At 55.6% G+C, this 22,846-nt stretch overlaps 1 protein-coding gene across 2 annotated transcripts in view; it reads right to left on the bottom strand.

The window, feature by feature from the left end:
• The window catches only part of COL18A1 (collagen type XVIII alpha 1 chain), an 84,189-nt gene that overhangs the window by 20,850 nt on the left and 40,493 nt on the right, over positions 1–22,846 (bottom strand). For both annotated transcript variants that reach the window (XM_059686695.1, XM_059686694.1), the window contains 10 exons: positions 15,961–16,505; positions 10,269–10,355; positions 9,309–9,368; positions 7,137–7,266; positions 2,850–2,911; positions 2,357–2,476; positions 1,957–1,983; positions 701–763; positions 524–610; positions 73–126 (listed from right to left, as the gene is read on the bottom strand). In XM_059686695.1, the coding sequence (XP_059542678.1) occupies positions 73–126; positions 524–610; positions 701–763; positions 1,957–1,983; positions 2,357–2,476; positions 2,850–2,911; positions 7,137–7,266; positions 9,309–9,368; positions 10,269–10,355; positions 15,961–16,505 (1,235 nt within the window). The remainder of the gene's footprint in view (positions 1–72; positions 127–523; positions 611–700; positions 764–1,956; positions 1,984–2,356; positions 2,477–2,849; positions 2,912–7,136; positions 7,267–9,308; positions 9,369–10,268; positions 10,356–15,960; positions 16,506–22,846) is intronic.

Below are 22,846 nucleotides of genomic sequence, written 5' to 3'. Positions count from 1 at the left end.
CATCGCCCCACCCTGACCCCCCACCCCTCCGGTCCCCTTGTCATGGAGACACTCCGGCCAAGGGACACTCACCCGAAGGCTCTCCGGGTCACCGCTGAACCCGGACCCCTCCATGTCGATGAAGGTCTGAGGGAAAGCACAGACGCCGTCACCCAGGGCCCTGACCTGTGCCCTGGCCAGCCCTGTCTGCATTCGGGGGAGCCCATCCCCCACCCCCCTGCACTATGCTGTCCCCTAGGCACTTCCCATCTCACCACCAGGGAAAGACGGAAGCAGAGAGAGTGAACACCCCGCCCGCTCCACTGAGTGAAAGAAGCGTAAAGGAGGTCCCTCTGAGGCCCGGACCCAACCGGAGGGCCCCTGCCCGACTCCCTGGGCACCACAGGCCCAGACGCCTGACTCCCCTGTGCCCAGACACCCCAGGAAGGCGGCTCCAGGTCTGAGGCCACGGAGGGGATGAGAGGGTCCCTCCTCTGGGACAGTGGGCGGGCCCCGTGGTGGAAGAGGCCCGTGCAGGACTCACCAGCTTGTCGTGTCGGAAGGAGGGTCCTGGTGGCCCCGGCGGCCCTTGGGGTCCTGGGGGTCCTCTTGGCCCAACCCCAGGATCCCCCTGGGAAGAGAAGATGCCCGGTCACACCAGGGAGCACAGCCCGGCTATGGATCAGGGGTCCACCCACAGCCCCGGCCAGGCTGGACTCACCTTCTCACCCTTGGGGCCCACGTCTCCTGGGGTTCCCGGGAAGCCCTGCGGGCCTATGTCGCCCTGGAAGACAGGCAGGCAGCTCAGGCAGGGAGAGGGCCTCTCTGCCCCATCACGTCTGAGCCACAGACGTGCAGCTTGTGGCTGTGAGCCCTGGATGTCTGCTCCCGCTCAGAGCACCCAGCACCCAGCACCGAGGAGGAGCAGAGCTGAGCCTGAGCTGGGACCTCAGGTGGGCACTCCTGACCCTGGGGATTCCCGAGGCTCAGCACGTGACCCCACCTTACAGACAGCGCCTGGGAGAACCTGCCAGGGCTGCCTGCAGCATCCTGGCCATCCTAACCGGAGCGCGGGCGCTCTGCCCCTTGTGCGGGTTCGTGCCATGCGTGTATTACCTTTCCTGTTGGGGCTGGTCATGTGCCACTCCCTCCTGCCTGCTGCCCTTTGCCGGTCTGTTGCTTCCCAAATCTTTATTTGTGACTCTTGTGCCATTTCATTGTGTTTCTTGGGACGAGTATTTGTTGATTTTTAAAAATCCAAACGAAGAATTTTAAGATAAAAACTCTACATGGATTGAGATGGCAACTAATGAATCTGTAACTAACACCTGCAAATAACCATCTCCTGCTCCGTGTGTGCTGCCTCCGACCGCGGGCAGCCTTTCATTTCTGTTACGCACTTTTCCCCTCTAAGGATTTGGAAGCTATACCTCCCCCCCCCCCTTTTTTATCCCTGGTAATCAGCCTAAACATTTCAATACATACATATAACTTTATTATTTTTTTAATCCTCACCGGAGACTATCTCTCCATTGATTTTTAGAGAGAGTGGGAGGAAGGAGGAGAGACAGAGAGAGAAACATTAATGTGAAAGAGACACATTGATTGGTTGTCTTCTGCACATGCCCCAACCAGGGCCAGGGATCGAGCCTGCAACCAAGGTATGTGCCCTTGAGCAGAATCGAAACCTGGACCTTTCAGTCTGGGGGCTGATGCTCTATCCACTGAGCCAAACCAGCCAGGGCATCTATACTAATAAAAGTGTAATATGCTAATTAGACCAGGCGTCCTTCCCGACGACCTTCAGAACTTTTTAACTTGTATTTTCTTAGCGGAATTAGGTTGCATTTTCTAAATGGCTTCATTTTGAAACCTCTTCACTGTGTTGAGCCTGAGGAGTGTCACAGGGTAAAAAGAGCTGAGGGCCTTACACAAATGTCAGATTAAAGGCAGCTCAGAGAGAAAAAGCACACTTACAGGTCTTCCGTCTTCCCCAGGGTCGCCCTGGAACATGCGAGAGAAGTAGTTAGTGATGGACTCACGGCTCGGGCCCCACCCCATCCGGCGTGGACTCGGACCCGGGCTGCACGCCTCCACAGACCTGACTCCCGTGGGAGAGCGGTCTGTGTGGGAGGGAAGCACCCTCCACCAGCGTCTGACCACCTTCCTCCACGGTGGGCTGGCCTCAGCTGGCTCTGCCCGCAGCCTCCCCGACACCCTCCCGCTCTCCCGCAGGGAGGGGAGCGGCCCACACACTGCCTACCATCCTGGGGTCTCCAGGGTCCCCAGGGCCCACTGCTCTGCCCGATCAGCCGCACCCTCTCCCCTTCCCGCCTGAACCCCACCCCAGCGGGACCGAGGAGAAATGTGTACTCACTGGCTCACCGTCCCTTCCAGGGGCGCCATCCTTCCCTGGTGGCCCCGCGGGTCCAGGGGGCCCCTGAGGCCCAGGGACAGCCCGTGCATGGGGGCTCTGCACCACGGGGCCAGCGAGACCCTGGGAGGAGGCGAGGGCAAGGCTGGAGGGCCACACACACGCTGACCTGCCCGCCCCACCACTCCTGTGTCCTGGGCTGGGTCAGTACCACACAGGGACACAGGGTGGACACACACAGGGGACACAAACAAGAGTCGACATGCACAGGGTTCGGGCTGGTGGCACCACAGGGGCCTGCCCAGTTGTCCCCTCTCCCTGCCCACATGCTCCTCATGGTCTGGCCAGAGCCTCCCAGCCGTGCCCACCTGGTGCCAGGCGTAGGGACAAAGAGGAAGGGTATGGGTTCAGAACTCCGTCGGGTCACCAGTGAGGGGAGCAGAGGGACCCACTACTCTGGGGCCCCCAAGGGTCTGGGCCAGGGCTGCGGCCTCACCTCTTCCAGGACGTGGCTGCTGTCCCAGGTGATGACTGTACTTGAGCCAGGAAGGGTCTGAGCTGGGGTGGGGGACAGAGGTCAGGCCCTGAACATGGCCCAGCCTCTGCCCTCAGCTCACGCCCCCTCCAGGGCAGCACACACTCCAGTTCTCTCTCATACTCAGTACTGACACACACACTCCACTTCTCTCACACTCACTGTTCTCTCTCTCTCTCTCTCTCTCTCACACACACACACACACACACACACACACTCCACTTCTCTCTCACTCACTGTCACACACACACACTCCAGTTCTCTCTCATACTCAGTACTCACACACACACTCCACTTCTCTCACACTCACTGTTCTCTCTCTCTCTCTCTCTCTCTCTCTCTCTCTCTCTCTCTCTCTCACACACACACACACATCCAGTTCTCTCTCATACTCAGTACTCACACACACTTCACTTCTCTCACACTCACTGTTATCTCTCTCTCACACACACACACACACACACTCCACTCTCTCACTCACTGTTATCTCTCTCTCTCTCTCTCTCTCTCTCACACACACACACACACACACACACACACACACACACTCCACTTCTCTCACACTCACTGTTCTCTCTCTCTCTCTCTCTCTCTCTCTCTCTCTCTCTCTCTCACACACACACACACACACAAACTCCACTTCTCTCTCACTCACTGTCACACACACACACTCCACTTGTCTCCCACTCACTGTTCTCTCTCTCTCTCTCTCTCTCTCTCTCTCTCTCTCTCTCACACACACACACACTCTACTTCTCTCACACTCACTGTTCTCTCTCTCTCTCTCTCTCTCTCTCTCTCTCTCTCTCTCTCTCTCTCTCTCTCTCACACACACACACACACACACACACACACACACACACTCCTCTCGCCGAGCCCCTAGAATCCCCTGCACGATCACGACCCTCCCCCTGAATGCCACGTCTCCCAAGAACGAGCACGTTCTCGAACAGCCTGATGGTCTCACTTGGGAACAGCACTGTCACACACAGTGACCTAACGCCGCCGGCTTCAGGCTTCCCCACAGCCCAGCGGTGTCCTGTGTGACTTCTTTAGGGGAAATGGTGACAGTGGGGAAACCAGGCCCCACCAAGGATCCTGCCCAGAGGCCAGCTCTGGCGCAATCAGCCCGGCCTGAGCGGCGCATGTCTCAGAGCTGTGCACGCACCACCCCAAATTGAGGCGGCCCAGGCCAGCGCCGTGCGAGTGCATGTGGGAGTGTGCGTGTGTGTCCGTTCCCCATCGCCCCTGCTCCTTGCTTCTCCCATTTGTCAATTTCCTCACTAGCTGCAGGGTGGGCGCCTTACCCTCTGTGTTGGACACATAATTTGTGGGTGAATTTTGAGAATGTTCCCCAAAACCTTTCACCCGATCATTCCAGCATCACAGAGTCCATTAGCAAACACAGGGCTCGTGCTGGGTTGAAATGTCCCGGGCACTTAGCGACCTGCAGAGGCCCCGTCTTCAGAGGGAAGTTCAGAGGAGTGTCTGACCCTCCTGGGGTTTGACCGGCTCCGGGACAGCCCAGCAGCAGAGCTGGGGGACCGGATGGATTTGAGGCCCTTCATCCCACTTGGACCTGACGACTCCCGAGGGAGCTCTCACTGCCAGGGCTGCACAGCATCACCCGCGTGCAGAGCTCTGGGCGACTCCTGTCCTGTTTCCAGCAGAAACCGAAGCTGCATCCATGTGTGGGCATCTCCCACCACCCCACCCTCTGCTCTGCTCAGAGCCCTGCCTCCTGGCCCAGGTGGATGCTGCCCAAGCAGCCCTGACGCCCCTTCCCCTGGACCCACTGAGTCACACGTCAGCCTCAGAAGGGCAGCCCAGCCCCTTCCCCCAATGGCGTGGGGTGGGAACCTCCCAGGATGCATTCCAGGAATCAGTGTGATTTAAGGCATATTTAAAAGCCCTGCCTATCGAACATTTGAAATTGAAACAGCATCACTAAGAGAAGAGGAAAGGGACCTCCGTTCAGGGAGAGGGACTGTGTTTCTGGGTCAGGAGGCTCCGTGTTCTTTCTTTAGACTCAGTATTCGTGAGCTGTCCCAGCCCCTCCCCCAATACTGACTTAGGGACTCAACGGCATTCCAACCCAAACCCCAGCCTGTTCTTAAAAACACACACCGACAAACCGATTCTAAAGTTCGTAAGAAAGGGCACAGGACAGAGAACAGCAGAGCAGTTGTGTCAAGGACGGGCGGGTCTGGGAAACGATAAACAATCAGGACCTGATCCCGGGCCTCCGCACAAGGCCGCATCCACACTGGCAGTGCGTCCCATCGTCGGACACACAGGCAGACCCGCGGACACAGGGGAGTCCAGAGACAGGCCCACACAGACGGCAGCTGGCGCTCAGCAAAGGCCCCAACGCAGCTCGGGGCGGGGGAGGAGGACACGCTTTTTGATAAACATAGCTAGAAAAACTGAACATTATAAGCAAAAAATAAAAGAACCGAGATCCATACTTTATGCCCAGACGGCCCCTGACACACAGGACAGTGAGGCGGGGCGGGGTGGGGCTGCCCCGTGGCCCAGGGGGCGTGCGCCCCTCACTCAGAACTCTTGGGGGGCCAGGCGTTCCGCCCACCTTGCCATCCTGCCTGCGCCTTGGGCAGCACGTCCCCGACAGATGCCCCAGGCAGCACGTCCTCAGCCTCGGAGGGACGATCCTGGGGGACCGCTCGACGGTTCTCACTCATGCTTTTTCTTTTCTGTTTCTAATCTGGCTGCACTGACCATGTATTATTTTATTAACTTAAAACGCAATCAATGCTTTTATTCTAAATGAAAAAGGTCTATATAAGCCTCTAAAACAGCGGTTCTCAACCTGTGGGTCGCGACCCCCTTGGGGGTCGAACGACCCTCTCACAAGGGTTGCCTAAGACCATTGGAAAACACATATATAATTACATATTGTTTTTGTGATTAATCACTATGCTTTAATTATGTTCAATTTGTAACAATACAATTGGGGGTCACCACAACATGAGGAACTGTATTAAAGGGTCGCGGCATGAGGAAGGTTGAGAACCACTGCTCTAAAACCTCGACATGAATGTGCAGACAGAACTGCACAGATGTCCCCTTGAGATTCCCGTTCCCTGGTTATTCAGCCTGACGCGCATCTAGGCACCGCCGTGAAGATGTGATTGGCAGGTGACTAATGAGCGGACCTGAGCACAGGGAGTTTATTCTGGAAATTTGGGGTATGACCCAATCACTACCCAAGGTCCCAACACAGGAGAGGCAGGCAGGAGAGGTGAGGCGGACGGGGTCCCGAGGAGGCGCTGAGGCATGTGGGTGACCCCTGGACCCCGAGAATGGTCCCTGGCTGAGAGCAGCAAAGCACCTGGACTCTCCATCCCACCACCCAGCGAGCCGACCTCCCCGGGCCTCCTGCAGGGAGCAGCCTGCCCACCCGCTCTCGGCCCCGGGCTCCGCGCAGGACTCCCACCTGCAGAGCCGTGAGGCCAGACGGCGCGGCTGGATCTGCGGCAGTTTGCTGTGATGCCGCAATGAACTCTGACACACTCCGTTCCCCATGCATTCCGGGCACGCTGCCCCGCTCCACAGGCCTGGGCTTGTGCCCTCCCTCGGCCAGCGCACCTCCCAGGCCGCCAGGGGACGTCCCCGACCCCCGTGCGGATCCCAGGGTGGACCCATCTCACAGAGGCTCTCATGTCCCCTAGCGACCCCCTGGGCCCCGGGCTGAGCAGTGGCGTGGCACTCCAGTAGCACAGTCCAGACAGTCCCACAAATACCCCAGAAACAGACACGAGACACACACCCTGGGCAAGAGAAGGACGTGTCCCAGCAGCCGCTCTGCCCCGTTTCTCCTGGGGCAGCTTATTCCCACAGGGGACCCCGCATGTGCCAAGGTGAGGGGGCAGGGCCGGTGCTGACCACTCCCCAGGCTGGGGCTTCTGTCTGCGCTGGACGGGAGAGCCTCACCCGCCACACACACGTGCACACAGCACTAACACGCACATATACCACAAACATGCACAGCACTAACACGCACAGCACTAACACACACACCACGAACACACACACCACAAACATGCACAGCACTAACACGCACACCACGAACATGCACAGCACGAACACGCACAGCACTAACACACACACACCACGAACACACACACCACGAACATGCACAGCACTAACACGCACAGCCCTAACATGCACACATACCACTAACACGCTCATATACCAGTAACACGCACACACCCACAAGAGCTTTACCTCCCAATATAGACACAGTGGTTTGTTCCTCGATTTCTTCTGTTCTGGAATCTTCTGAGTGGCTGCCTTCAGCCAAGGGAGGAGAAGTGACCGGGGGAGCCTCAGGAGGGCTGGGCTTTAGGGGTGCTCCCTGGCAAGGTGAGAGAGGGAAGACGGCTCCGTTAGTCAGCAAACTTGGACGTCCTGTGAATGTGTGTGCTGGCACATGTCAGGTTTAGGTTTATGCTGCTGACCTCCTCAGGCCCACCAACTTCCCCATGCGAGGGAGGGGCCAGCGCCCACTCCCCGGGCTCCGGGCGGCAACTCGGGGACAGTCCAGAGCCCAGCTCCTTCCCGTGGGCCCCACAGAGAAGGGCCGTGGTCAGCACTGTCACCGATGCCCTCGGTGGTTCACGGCACACGCTGGCGTGGCTGTGGCGTGTCCTTGGCGAGGGCCCCACCTGGCACTCCATGGCTGGGTGACTGCCACCCACCCCGCCCGGAGGGCATAAGGCACTCTGCTCTGAAAACCGGTCTTCCCTGTTCCCAGAGGCACCATGGAGTCGAGGACGTGGGTGCAAGTGGATGTTCAAACACGCAGGCAAGACACTTCCTGCAGCCGGCCACCCCCATTTGGCATGAACTCCCTGGGGACGCTGTGTGTGGGTAATGGTCACCCTGGGACTCTTGTCTGAGGGCTCCCCTCCCCACCCCCCATCAGGCAGGCAAGCAGCAGCCAGGGCCGGGACACCAGGCCTTCCCTGTGGCTGGGACCTCCACCTGGACCAAGCCCGCCCACGCCATAGAGGCTTCTGCCCAGTCCCTCCGATGGTCAGCAGCCTCGCTCATCAGTGGCCTGCTAGTGGGCATAGCCAGGGACAGGCTGCAGGCTCAGGATCAACCTGTCTAAATAGGGACCCCATTTTTGGTCTTTGACCCTCCAGGCCAACGGTCACCAACAGGTGGTCCACAGATCACTGGTGGTCCGTGAGGTCTGAAAGGTTGGTGACCGCTGTTCCAGGCTATTAAGTGGACAGATCACAAGAATTCTCACTTCATATTACAGTGTTTTACAATGTATGATACTTTAAAAAAAGATATCAGCTTGTAAGAACATGTAATAAATAACTTCAAAATGCAGTGGGTATTTAATTTTAAAGCATGCCTTTAATATTTATGTAAACGTTTTTTGTACTTGTTCAATAGAAACTGATCTGGCCACTGGGTAAAGCTAGCAATAACACTACTGGTCCGCAATGTGTGAAGAGAGGCCACCAAGCTGTGGCATTTCACGCTGTGGTCCCAGCACAGCTCACACACCATGGTTTTGTGGGGTCACTGCATCCCCAGTGGCTGGTGTGTGGCCCAGGCACCCAGGTGGAGATAGGAGCCTGGCGGGCAAAAGTGCACGATCTCAAATCCAGCCGTGTCTGTGAGGCTTAGCGGTGGAGGTACACCCAGGCAGCCTGGCCTTGGGGGGCTGTTTTGGGCCACTACGCACTGACCCGTGTCCAGGAGCCCACCATGCAGGTGGGCGAGCCACCTGCCCCACCTCCACCCTGGCAAGCCCAGGGGTCCCAAGCCCTGCCTGGGGGGCAGGGGGGTGCTGACCGTCCATCCCAGGGCATCTCAGCACGCCTCCTGTTATGCCTGGGATGCCCAAGCCCTGGCGCAGACAGCGTGCCACAGATGATGGGAGCGGAGGGCCCAGCCCCTTTCATGTCCCTGAGACACACTCCCTCCTGCGTCGTATCAGCAGCGTGAGCTGAGAAACTCACTGAGCTGGCCTCGTGCTGCCCTGCATGGCTTCCCCTTCTCTGACTTACTCGCTAGACCCTTGGGGCCCTACCAGCCAATGGGAGGCACAGTCAGGATGTCAGGGTCACCTGAGGGACTCAAGGAGCGTGTAGAATTAGAAAAACTGATTTTCTAATGAGCGGGAGCATGGCGCCCTGGCCGGTTTGGCTCAGTGGATAGAGCCTCGGCCTGCAGACCGGGGGGTCCCAGGTTCGATTCCGGTAAAAGGGCACATGCCTGGATTGCGGGCTCGGTCCAACGTGCAGGAGGCAGCCAATCAATGATTCCCTCTCATCACTGATGTTTCTCTCTCTCTCTTCCTCTTTAAAGTCAATAAATATATATTTTTTTTTTAAAAAGAGGGAGCACGGCCCAGGCTGGAATGGGGGCACTTACCTCTTCCTTCTTGAGAAGCTCCGGGTTCTCCGCCAGCCCACTTCCGAAGTCCCCTGACGCCTGAGGGTTCACAGAAAGGAAGAAGCTGGTGACTAAAGCTCCGGCCCAGCAGGGCCCGGAGAGCAAACCAGGCAGGTCCCGCCTGTCCCAGACCCATCCCAGGCCCTGGCGGGAGGGAGAGGGGAGACAGGGGTGGGACGGAGAGGGAAGATGGGGAGGGGGGTGGGAGGGGTGGTTTTTTGGTCACCAGGAGGGAGCTGGCCCTCCGAGGTGTCAGCCGGCCATCAGTGAGGCATGCCTGGTCAGACCCATTAGAACGGCCCACTGGAAATCAATGTGGCTCCGGGCCAGACACACAGAGAACCATAAAGAAGCATGCTCCTCTCTTCCCACGTGTCATCCTGTCCCGGGTCACCGTCCTGGGAAACGGCCCAGAGGCTTATCAGCGCACAGGGCACACAGTGGGCACGGAGCAGAACAGAAGGCAGCTGAGGGGACAGGACCGGACGACCTCACTCTCTTCACAGCTGTGTCCACAGGGGCAGGTCTGTGGCCTGGAGCCTCCCCCAGGACACGGCTTTCCTCCTATCTGTCCACACCTGAGAACAGGTGGACGTGCCTCCTCAGGTCCCACCTGACTGTGTGCACGCACACGCACACGCACACGCACACACTGACACACGTTTGCGGTGCTGACTATCAACTATCACCTCCGGGCTGTCCTGGGCCCAGTGTCCACCAGCATTCACTTTGCGTGTGTTTTGAGTGGAGAGTCCAGGGAAGGCGGCGCTATAGGGCAACTGAAAACGTACCAGGATCCTGGTACCTGAAACGGCATCTTTCAGAGACCTTTCTCGTCCCATCACTTTGGGGTTCCTGGGGCGAAGGTCAGCCCCTGTTGGCTGGGGCTCTCCTCCCACCAGGTGAGGGTGAGGGTGGGGGCGGAGGAGGGAGACTCACCCCATCATCATCGTCGTCATCATCCTCCAGGCAGTGCATGGGGCTCACCTGGGGGTCACTGCGTACCCTCAGCTCCGCAATCATCCCCTACATGCAGAGGGAGAGAGAGGTCATGGGCGGTCCTGGGGCGGGCGGGCGGGAGGGGCACAGAGAGACCCTGACTCACCGAGCCTGGCATCATGAGGTCAAAATTTCAGGGGACATAAACCAGCATGAGAGGGGCCGTGCCCTGGGTCAGCCCAGTGCTGCTTCTGGGCAAACCTCAGGCGCAGCAGGAAACAGAGTTGGATTAACTGGTCGGAATCCAGGTCTTAACTCTCTTTGCAACGTCACCTTTTCATAAAATAAGTGAGAAGCAGAGGACAAAACAGCCCATAGCGACTGGAGTGAGCTCTGGGTTCTCTGTGCACATGGGCCCCTCAGCCGGGTCAATTTCACCCGTTCGCTCACTCATTCATTCACTCACTCACCCTCTCCATCCCTCCTTCCCACACAGGCTCCCTCACATGCTCTCAGCCCTGCACCGGGCACCGGGACACGGCGGAGAACAGGGCCCTGCCACCTTAAGGCTGAGTGTGGATCTTAGAGGCGATCGTGCCCAGGTAAGAAAAAGATGAGGTGTGTCACTGAAAGTGGCACTGAGGGAGAGGAGGCAGATGGCACTGGGTGGGGGGAGCTGGGAGGGCAGCAGACACAGGTGGGGCAATGTCCTGAACTGTGAGTACAGAGGGTCCACCCTGTGGAGAGGACATGGGGCACCTACTCAAAAGGGGGCCCTACGCATGAGGCAGGATGCCAGTTGGGGACAGCAGAGATGATGAGGACTCAACCCTGGCTGCACTGGGGTCCTCTCTGATCTCCAAAGGGTAGAGGAGCAAAGGGTGGCACCAAGTGCAGTGTCTGGATCTCAGCTGACTCTCGGAGCCAAGTAGGTGAAGCTGGGGCCCAGGGGCCTCCCAGCGCCCCCGGGGCTCCTGCGAACCCAGGCGGATCCTGGGCCTGTGCCATGCGATGTCCCTGGGACACAGCACAAGCAGGCTGCTGTGCACTGCGAGTTCTGTCTTCGATGCCACTTCCTAAAAGGCTTCCCACCTGGAAACTGGGAGTGCTCTCAGTGCTTTCTCTAGCATTTTGTGTTTTACTTAACATCTTGATCCACTGGGACTGACTTCCCTGCAACTGTTCCTAAATAGAGACCATAAAGCAGCATCTTCCTTGCTTTCCACGTGTCCTCCTGTTCCCGGGTCCCTGTCCTGGGAAACCGCCCAGAGGCTTATCAGCACACGGGCCACGCGGCGGGCACGGAGCAGAACAGAAGGCAGCTGCTCAGTTCTAAGAAGCACATTTTAACCACCCTTCACAGAAAGTCTATGTCAGAGGTCAGCGGACATTCTCTGGAAAGGGCCAGTTGGTCAGTATGTCCAGGCCTTTGTCACAAGGACTGTGTTGTACCAGGAAATCGACCAGGACAGTCTGTAAAAGACGGGGCGTGACTGTCCAACCAAACTGTAGGGACACCAACCGTTTTACTTCATAAAATTCGCACGTGTCACAAAATGTTCTTTTTTTCCTAACCATTTAAGCACGGGAAGGTTGGCTAGCCTACAGGCTGTATGAAAACGGGTGGCGGGATGGACCTGTCTGAGGGCCATGTGCAGACTCCGGCTTCTGTCATTCTGTTTATTCCTCCAAATGCCCTTCGGACTCCCTTTATCAGCTGACCCTTGAGCTCATGACCTTCCTATTCTGCACCCACAAGGGACATGTGACCACCAACCACCAAACACCCAGCTGAGCCCGCACCTGGAGCTCCACTCATCTTTCGAGGCTCCGCTCAGGCTGCCTCCTCCAGGAAGTACCCCTGGAGTCCCTCCCCAGGCCAGTTAGACTCTCTGGGGGCCAGTTCTGCTTGACTCCATGTTCCCCCACCCACCTCCACTACTGACGATGAGGCCTGTGGGACAGTGTACCTGTGTGTGTGTGTGTGTGTGTGTGTGTATGTTACAGGCATGTGTGTTATGTGGATATGTGCATGGTCTTATGAGTGTGCATGTGCACGCATATGGGCACGGGTGTGGGGGAGGTATGCGCCCCAGTGTCCACCACCACCCCAGCTCTAAGGGTGCCATCACCCAAAGGAAGTGTAGGCCAGTCTGGACTAAAATTGCAAGGGTCAGCCTCTGGGGTCAGCAGCAGCATCACATCTGAGATACAAACTGTTGGCCCACGAGCCCCGTTGAGGGAGGGGCAGGAGAACCCCAGGTGACAGTCACCCGGGTTGAGAGCTCAAAGAGACGGCCAGAGGGCCAGAGGTTAAAATCCTGGAATGCCCCTTGGTGGCACTTTTTGTGTGAGGTTGGGCAGGGGCGCTTCTGGCAGGTAGGGGGTCAGGGTGCTGTATGTCCCCCATGACCAGCCACTCACTGACACTGCCTGCGAGGCTCGGAGCCTCCGAGACCAGGCCCACAAAGGCCTGAATGACGAGGGCAGGAGAGCTCAGATCCCAGCCGCTGCTGGGGCTGGCAACTTCCCGAGGACGGAGTTAGCTGGGGAAGACATCACTGGTGCAAAAGCCACAAGACCCTCTGCAAATATTGGACAGACTTAGAGCCACGTCAGGAAATCCAGAGATTTCGTTAGTAAAGACCATTTAAACTATGTCCTGCCACTGCTACACCACGGGCTACATGTCTTAAAGATGCGTGTGATGATCAAAACCCTACTTCCCATGAGTGACAGGGTTCCAAGCGTTTGGTCAGCATGACCTGGGGGGCCCCAGGACCCCCTCGGTCAGGAGTGTGGCCATGGTGGGGGGAGGCCTATGGGGGTTGGAGACGCTCACACTCTCCCTGTTGCTCCCCGCCATTCTCGGTGTCGAGCCTGCCCCGGTGGCCCAAGCCCAGGTGGCCGGTGGGCAAGCTCTTGGCTTCCGTGGGCGAAGCGCTGGTGTATGTAATCCAGCCAACAAAGCTGCAGGTGAGCAACGGTGACGATGCCCGCACTTCTCACTGAACACGCGGACTGACGCGGATGTGCCAGGAACAGGTCAGGCCCGGCCCCGCCTGCCTGGAGGCTGCGGACAAGGGTCCAAGGGATTCGAGGGCAGTTCGTCTGACAACAGACCCTGAGGCTGAGACAGAACCATAAAGGAAACCCCCGACGAAGAGGAAGGTGGCTTCACAAAGAAGCAAACAGGGAAAGGACCGTAAAAGATATATGGAACAATGGCATCTGAACGGGTAAAAAGGGGGGAGGTAGATACATAGACACTGAACAAGAGTTGGACGTAGCATGTTAACAAGCAAAACACTGTAATGACTGCGTGGAACAAACCGCTTCCAAGGGATGTTTATAACCAAACCTGGCAAGAATAAACCTGAAAGACCAATGGGGTTCCAGAATTTTCTGATAGGAGAAAAGAATAAAGGTTCTGTAAGGAGCCACAGGGCCCGTCGGGAGGACACCCCTGAGCTTTCGTTTCTGCCAAAGGAGATCAATCACTCGACTTGAGTGATTCTTTCCTAAGAATCTCAAGGCAAACGCCTGAAACACCTTGTACTGATCAGTCTCGTCAGACAACAGGCTGCTCCCCTCACCTAGCTGGAATCGGGCCAGAAACCCACACAGAACACTCCTCGAACTTCTCGTCTGCGCAGACACAGGAGTCAGACCTCGCCCGCACTGAATGTGACACAGTGGACAGGAATCAGGGCCACAGCCCAGAGACAAACATCAGCCTTAAACTCCCCGTTTCTGTCTTTCTAACCCCAAAGACCTGGCTAGGATACAATGTCTTAGGAGTCTTCCCTGGCCCAGATTAAACCACATAAACACTTTAAATATCCCAATAATGTTTAAAAAGCGCAAGGTAAAAAGGCAAGTGACAGCCCTGGCCGGTTTTGCTCAGTGGATAGAGCAAGGGTCCTCAAACTTTTTAAACAGGGGGCCAGTTCGCTGTCCCTCAGACCGTTGGAGGGCCGGACTATAGTTTAAAAAAAAAACAAAACTATGAACAAATTCCTATGCACACTGCACATATCTTATTTTGAAGTAAAAAAAACAAAACGGGAACAAATACAATATTTGTATTTGCGTGTGGCCCGCGGGCCGTAGTTTGAGGACCCCTGGGATAGAGCGTTGGCCTGTGGACTGAAGGGTCCCAGGTTTGATTCCCGTCAAGAGCACATGCCCATCAATGATTCTCTCTCACCATTGATGTTTCTAACTCTCTCTCTGCCACTCCCTTCCTCTCTGAAACCAATAAAAAATATATATATATTTTTTAAAAAGGCAAAAGACAAACTGGGAAGTAATATCGGCAGCACACAAAACAAAGGGTAGGTTTCTTTCATATGTAAAGAGTTTGTAAAAACCAACAGGAAATGGCGTGAACCATCAAAACAGAAATGCAAAGAACATAAGCAGGTCCCTCACAAAAGAAGAAATACAAATAGCCAATAAACACATGAAAAAAAAATCAAAGTCTGTCTTCACTCACAGCAAGAAACGCCAACTAAAACCCCCAGATGCAGCTTGCTGATGCATCCAACTGGCAGTCATGTTTTTGCACAAATGACGTGTGGCCCTGGCCAGGCCTGGGGGGAAGCCTGCGGTCTCCTCCCTGCAGGAGGAGCGTGGCCGCCCTGAGCCCCCTGAGCCCTGGGCAGCCCCATGGTCAGTTTTCTGTTAAACCCGCAAAGACGTATGGAACAATGGCATACTTTCCCGTCTGGAAATGCCCGGGCGGTCACACAGCAAACTGCCAGCGAACACGGCCCCTCCCTGGATGAGACGTCTCTCTGTGACGCCTTCCAGTTAATCATGTTTGAGGATCAAAATGAAAACACAAAGAGGCCCAGTTTGGTATCAAAGTCCTGCTGGCCCCCAGACCCCACGGGTGAAAGTTTCTGCCAAAGGGGAAAGGCCAGCTTTCAGAAGCCGAATCACCAGGACTTAGAACAACTTCCATCAAGCAGCTTTTGTCTGGGTAATAATTAACTTTCTGTCCCCTGAGGCACGTCGCCCATCAGCCTACACAGGGACCCCTGTGTGGGGCGGGCCAGCTGCAGACCGGCTGTAATGTTAGAATTGAGTCAGCTCGAACCGAGGGTGCCCACGCCGTGTTTCCAGGAGGCCGGGGTCCAGCTAAAGGTTCCACGTGTAGGGGCCGAGGGCCCAGGACAAAAACCCACCCAAGTTCTGGGATTGGCCTCCCCCCAGATGAAGGCCAGGGTCCGGCCCAGGGAGTGGGGACCTCCTGGGGACAGAGTAGAGACAGCACTGCTGGGAAAGTCCTGCCCACACCGCTCTGATTGGCCGCTGAGCAATTTGGTAAAATAATAACAACAGCACAATTGACGCTGGCACCGGGCATGGAGCCCTGGCCCGCCCCAGCGGGTGTGCAATATTCATGGGGTACAGTTTATCCCCAGAAGGGCCCGGCCTGCTTCTACCCTCTGCTGTTGCCATCTTAAAATTCTTAATTATGGAACACGGGGCCCTTCGCTTGCCTCGTGCAGATGGTGGCAGTTAGAAAGATGGTTCCAAGGGGGCCGCAGACAGACCCCAAGGGGCCAGAGCACCAGGGAATAAGACACATTGGGGCAGGCAGACCCTGGGGCCTGAAGTCAGGTAGGGACTGATGGCCCCTCCCCCAGGGCTGGTCCAGTCCTCAAGCAGCAGCCACAGTTACCTGGAACTTGTCGGGGTCCGCTTCCCCAGCCTGAGCCACAAAGAAGCCGGAGCCGGGTTCCAGCTCCAGGGCGCGTGGGGACCGCGCCAAGGACACCCCCTGGATCTTCTCGCAGTCCACAAAGAGCGTCACGGTGTCATCGTCCACACTGAGGGCAAAGCGCGTCCACTGGCCGGTGAAGGCGGGCAGGGCAAAGCTGGCCGCCGTGCGTGTCCGGGCCGCGCCCGGCTCGGTGTACAGGAGCTGGATGTGCTGTTGGCCGTCACTCACGCCCGACAGCTTCACGCCCACGGAGACCACTGCCTGGGCTGCATCCGTGATGGCGAACAGCACCCCCGCGGCCTCGGTGGCCGGCTGCACGTGGAAGAACAGCGAGAAGTCACGGAAGAACGGGCTGGGGAAGTGGTACCGGGCCACCTGGCCGCTGTTGGCATCTGGACCAAAGACGTAGGCTGGTCCCACGTCGGGGTCATCAATCTGGGTGACCTGCTGGGGCAGGGGCTCCCCGAGCAGCTGGAGGAGCCCCACCTCTGTGACCACTCCCTCTGTGAAGAGGAAAAAGACACCTTGTGAGGCTGTGTGCAGAGCACAAAGGGGAAACCGAGTCATGCCTCTGGCACCTGCTCTGCTCCTCTGGGCTCTGCTGGCCGGGGAGGTGAAAGGATACCCCATCTTATCCAGACACACGTTGGGCCAGAACCTGTTGGCCATAAACCACTAAACCATCCCCTCGACAAGCTTGCAGGCCGTGGAGTGGGGGGAGGGCGGGCAGGATGCAGCAGAGACTATCCCAAACCAGCATGGCAGGAGGAGGGGCAAGGAGCCTGCTGTGAAGGGGCCGGGGGTTCTGAGCCCACCTGCAACCTTGCCCTGCACCCCGTCCTCATCCCACGCTTAGAACATGTCCTCACCCCATCACTCATCTTCCCCACGCTCGGACCCCCGCGGGGATCCACAGGAGCAGGGCACGGGCAATAGGGAAAAGACAGTTGTGCACCGGGCTGTCCCCTGCAGCGTCACCCTCATCAGAACCAGCCCGGAAACAGAAGAGCAGAACGTGAGAGGGGCTGTGCCTCCTGGAGGACTTGGCTTAGCCGGGTCAGTCCTGTGGTTTCTACGTCTGCGCTGACACTCAGTACAGCAACTCACACCCAGTCCCCCAGGTTGGCTGGGGCTTGGATGTGACAGCTCGGCTGAGGCTGTTGCATGGGGCTCCTGGGAACCAAGTCAGCACGGACCAAGGGTGGACGCAGTGTTTCCAGGAGGCGGGGGTTCCAGCTTAAGGTTCCAAGTGCAGGGGCTCCCCCACTCCTGGTGTGTCCACACTGGGGTGACCTGGAGAGCAGCCTCGTGAGGGGGGACCACTGGCGGGAGGTCTGCTTTCTCAACCCACAGATGCTCAAGCTAGCGTGGTCCCACCGGCCCCACCTGCCTTCTAAACACCTGGAGGCTCATGCGTCCCTTACATTCACGCCCCTCAGGAGCCCACGGTCAGAACCGCTCGTGTGTCCTCCTCCTGGGCCATTGGTGTCACAGAGCACGAGTTCTGACTGACATCCCCCAGCACTTGGCGGCCCCTCGGTGGCAGGAGCCCAGGTGGGGACACAGCCAGGGTGCTGGGTTCTCTCCCCTCATTTCTGTCCAGCAGGAGGGACCAGAGGCCCTGCTGTCCATGATGCTGACCTGGGGCCGGAGCAGGGCCTGACCTGACCGTGTGCCTGGACCTGCCCAAGCCCTCGCATGCCATACGGAGCATGTGGGGGCCACTAGTCTCAGGCTCCCATGCCCTAGGAGCCAGGAATGCTGAGCGTTGGGGCAGAGGGCCAGGCTACGTCCCCACGCAGCGTGTGGTCACTGCCGGACACAGGAGGGCAGGCACCAGCTCAAGGAGAGGCCGGTGCATGCATGACTTCCCCGCACATCCACTTTGCCTGGCGGAGCCTGACTCTGCGGCCAAAGTTGGCCAAGAGCCCTGACCCAAGGCCTTTCCTCTCAAGACCCCCACCTACAGTCTGGGTGGGGTCCTCCTCCAGAGTGTGAGTCACACAGGAGAGAGATGCTTCTGGGAGGCAGCAGTGATGTGTGGGGGTCCCAAGGAAGGCTGCGTGGAGCCAGCAGGCGTGAGTGTGACAGTGAGTGCAAGTGTGAGTGTGTGAGTGCGTGTGTGCGTGCATCTATGTGACTGCTGTGTGTGATGGGCACCTGGGTCTGGCCCACCAGCAGGGCCAGGCTGACCTGGGACTTTCTGGGGCAGGCACAGGGGAGAAATGCTCACCCCAACTTCTAAGGCAAGTTGTCTTATAAGAGTCCCTGAGGAAAAAAATAAATAAAAACAGGAGAAAGGGCCACCGCAGGGGGACATGCACTGTGGGTACCTGCCAGGGTTGGCCCCCAGGGTCAGCGGTGTGGCTCTGCATGGCCCTGGCTGCCCGCCATGTGGCAGCGCTGCCAGCCAGCCAGGGCTCCCACTGATCTCAGCCTCCCTGAGGGTAAGACCCTCATGCAGACGGGAAGTGGGGCAGGCACAGGGAAGCACAATTTCCTCCACCTGATAAAAGAATATCTACAAAAAACCTACAGCTAACATCATACTTAACGGTGAGAAACTTGAACCTCTCCCACTAGGATCAGGTACAAAGCAGGAATGTCCCCTCCCTCTCTGCTTCTTTTCAACATCATACTGGCAGTCCTAACTAATGAAATAAGAAAAGGAAATAAAATACACAAGTTAGAAAGAAAGAAATAATACTGTCTTGTTTGCAGATGATATAATCATCTATGTAGAAAATTCAAAAGAATTAACAAACAACCCGCCCCCCCCCCCCCCAACACACACCTCCTGAGGCTAATACGGTAAGTGATCATAGCAAGGTTGTGGGATACAGGATTAATATACAAAAGTCAATCTGTTTTCTACATACCAGCAAAGAACAAGTGGAATTTGAAATTAAAAACAGAATACTACTTACAGAATACCAAAGTTAAATACTTAGATATCAATCAAACAAAATATGTACAAGATCTACCTGAGGAAAACTACAAAACTCTGAAGAAAGAAATCACAGAACTAAAGAAATGTAGATATATTCCATGCTCATAGATTAAAAAGACTCAATATTGTCAAGATGTCAGTTCTTCCCAACTTAATCTATAGATTCAAAGAAATCTCAATCAAAATCCCAGATAGTTATTTTGTGAATATCGACAAACAGATTCTAAAGTATATGGAGAGACAAAGACCCAGAATAGCCAATGCAATTCTGAAGGAGAAGAACACAGTTTTTCTAAACCTACAGTGATCAAGACTCTGTGGTATTCTTGAAACGACAAAGTGATCAATGGAATAGAATAGAGAACTCAGGAAGAGAGCCACATAAATACACTCAACTGGTCTTTGACAAAAGAGCAAAGGCAATAGAATGGAGTAAAGATGGTATTTTCAACAAATGGTGCTGGAAAGGCTGAACACCAATGTGCAAAAAATTACATCTAGACACGGGCCTCATACCTCTCACAGAAATTAACTCACCGTAGATCACAGACCTAAATGTAATGTGCAAAACTATAAAACTGCTAGAAGATAACAGGGAAAACTCTGATGACCTTGGATATGGCAATGACTTTTTAGATATAACACCAAAGGCACAATCCATGAAAAAACATCATTGATAAGCTAAACTTCATTTAATTTCTTTAAGATTAGAAACTTCTGTTATGCAAAAGGCACATTAAGACAGTAAGAAGACACACCACAGACTGGAGGGAATATTTTCAAAACATGTACCTGATCAAAGGAGGTACATCTAAAATACACAAGAACACTCACAACTCAACAATAAGAAAACAAACAACCCGACTGAAAAGTGGGCCAAAGATCTTAACAGGCACCTCACCAAAGAAGAGGCAAATATGGCAAATAAACATAAACACATCACGTGCACCAGGGGGGTGCAAATTAAAACAACCACGAGACACGACTTCACACCTATTAGAAGGGCCACAATCAGGAACACTTGACAACCAAGTGCTGGCCAGGGTGTGGAGCAACCGGAACTCACAGTCACTGCTGGTGGGAATACAACCCGGTGCACCCACTGTGGGAGACAGCTGGGTGGCTTATTAGAAAACTAAACATACTCTTACCCTATAATCTAGCGATCACACTCTTTGGTATTTACCCAAAGGACTTGAAAACTTATTTCCACACAAAAACCTGCACACAGATGTGTACAGAAGCTTTATTCATAACTAGAGGCCTGGTGCACGAAATTTGTGCACTTGGTGGGGGGTCCTTCAGCCCCATCTGCGCCTTCTTGAAGTCCAGGAGCCCTCGGGGGATGCCTGACTGATGACTTAGCACTGCTGCGGAGGCAGGAGAGGCTCCCGCCACCCCCACTGCACTCACCAGCCATAAGCCCGGCTTCTGGCTGAGTGCGCTCCCCCTGTGGGAGCACACTGACCACCAGGGGGCAGCTCCTGTGTTGAGTGTTTGCCCCCTGGTGGTCAGTGAGCGTCATAGTGACTATTCGTTCTGCCGTTCGGTTGATTTGCATATTAGCCTTTTATTATATAGGCTTGCCCAAACTTGGAAGCAACCAATATGTCTTTCAGCAGGTGAATGAGTAAATAAACTGTGGAACATTTAAACAATGGAATATTATTAAGTGACTAGAGGCCTGATGCACAAAATTCGTACAAGGGGCTCAGCCCTTGCAGCCCCGGCTTCGTCCTGAAGGTCTTCCAGAAGGTCGTCCGGACGGTTGTTCTGCTGTTCGGTATAATTAGCATATTAGCTCTTTATTATATAGGATAAAGAGAAATGAACTACAAAGCCATAAATGACATGGAGGAAACATTAATGCATACTCAGTAAAAAAAGCCAGTCTTTCAAAACGCTACATCATATATATTATTCCAACTCTATGACATTCTAGAAAAGGCAAAACTGTGGAGACAGTAAAACGTTCAGTGGTTGCCAGGGATGGGGTGAGGGCCGATGAACAGGTGGAGAAGAGAGGATTTGTTTAGGGCGGGGAAACCACTCTATATAATACTATAATGATGAACACATGCCATTACACTTTTGCCCAAATCTTCGGAACATTCAATATAAAATGGAGGAGGCTGAGTGTGTTGGGGGGTGGGGGGAATGGGGGCATATGGGAAATCTCTGTACCTTCCCCTCAATTTTGCTATGAACCTGAAACTGCTCTTAAAAAAAAGTCTTTTTAAAAAAACCCAAAACAGGCAAAGGGCAGGAGAAAGTAAGCAAACATTGCAACATGACTCTCAGATAAAACAGAAGTCAAGTTGAAGCCATGAAGTGGGACAAGGGGGTGATACGTTTAGTGCACCGACACGTAATGGGCCCGGTACCACCCACACGCACCCGATCCCCCAATACACACGGCACACGGCGAGGCGGGTGGGAAGCTCTCTCTCAGGATCCGGCCAGAGGCACCTGCCTGCCCCACCCTCCCGTTAGATGGAGCACAACCACCCCCTTGACACACTCGGAGAGACTCCCCAAACCTGTCGCTTCATTACCTGCAGCAGCAATTGCACAGGCAAGCGTCTGGGGCGGGTGAAGAACCTCATCTCAGTATCAAAGAGAACACACATCCCAGGGCCACCTGCTGCTCAACCCCCGACTGAAAGACTAATAAGCATGATGGGCAACTGGAGCACCCATGTCACTGGGTGGAGGCACCACGGACACGTGACACGATTCTCATGTCCAAATCTGACTTCACATCAATGCCACCCACAAAGGCCTCCGTGAAAGATTTCTGATGATCTAGAATCAGCAGTTCCAACCTGTGGGTCACGACCCCTTTGGGGGTCGAACGACCCTTTCACAGGGGTCGCCTAAGACCATCGGAAAACACATATATAATTACATATTGTTTTTGTGATTAATCACTATGCTTTAATTGTGTTCAATTTGTAACAATGAAATTGGGGGTCACCACAACGTGAGGAACTGTGTTAAAGGGTCACGGCATTAGGAAGGTTGAGAACCACTGATCTAGATGAAGGCCCCAAGAACACCCTCATCTGGAGCCTGTGATGATGACTCCACGGGGCCAACACAGCTTTGCAACGTGATTGCGGTGACGGCCCTTAAGATGGGGAGGTTGTCCCTTTCTAACCGCATGCACCCTTAAAAGAGAGAGCCTCTCCCAATGGGGCAGAGAAGGTTGTGATGAGAGAAGAGACCATGAGATGGGCCTGGCTGACCTTGCTGGCTTTGAAAATGGACAAGGGGCCACGGGCCACTGGCCACAGGCCACAAATGTGGGCAAGGGCGGGAACAGAATCTCCCTGCAGCCCGAGGAGGAACTGGCCCCGACACCCTCATTCGAGCCCAGGGGGAGGACCTCTGATGTCCGACCCCAGGAGTTAAGGTAACACAACTGCGTGGTTGTAAGCCACTAAGTGTGTGGTCATGTGTCACAGCAGCCCCAGGACACTCCTGCACACGCATCTATACCAACACACTGCGGGGACGGAGGACGCCCCATCCCTGAGGGGCTTGGGCTGTGTTCCGCCCTCTCTTATGTAGCTTGGATCCTGATGACAGTGTGTCCGCAGCCAGTTGTGGGATAAAAACCTGGCACAGGAGAGAAGCAGAGAGGGCAAGACGTGGGGAGAGTGGTCCGGGGGTGAGGGCAGAGGAGGAAGGCAGTCCCCCCATGATGCAGGTCTGCAGAACCTGCCCCTTCCAGGAGGGGCTGCCTACAGACACCTGCCCCTCTCGCCCCAGACCCTGTCCCTCTGACCTGAGCTCCCTCCTTGCTAAGGGGCAATCCCCTACTGGCCCTCCCAGTGTGGACACAGTGAGGACCTGGGACCTGCGCCTGCCCTCCCCAGGGTGGGGCCTCAC

Source organism: Myotis daubentonii, chromosome 3, assembly GCF_963259705.1.
Source record: "Myotis daubentonii chromosome 3, mMyoDau2.1, whole genome shotgun sequence".
NCBI classification, from domain to species: Eukaryota; Metazoa; Chordata; class Mammalia; order Chiroptera; family Vespertilionidae; genus Myotis; species Myotis daubentonii.
Note: the sequence above shows the minus strand (reverse complement) of the source record. Positions and strands in the feature narration are given on the sequence as shown.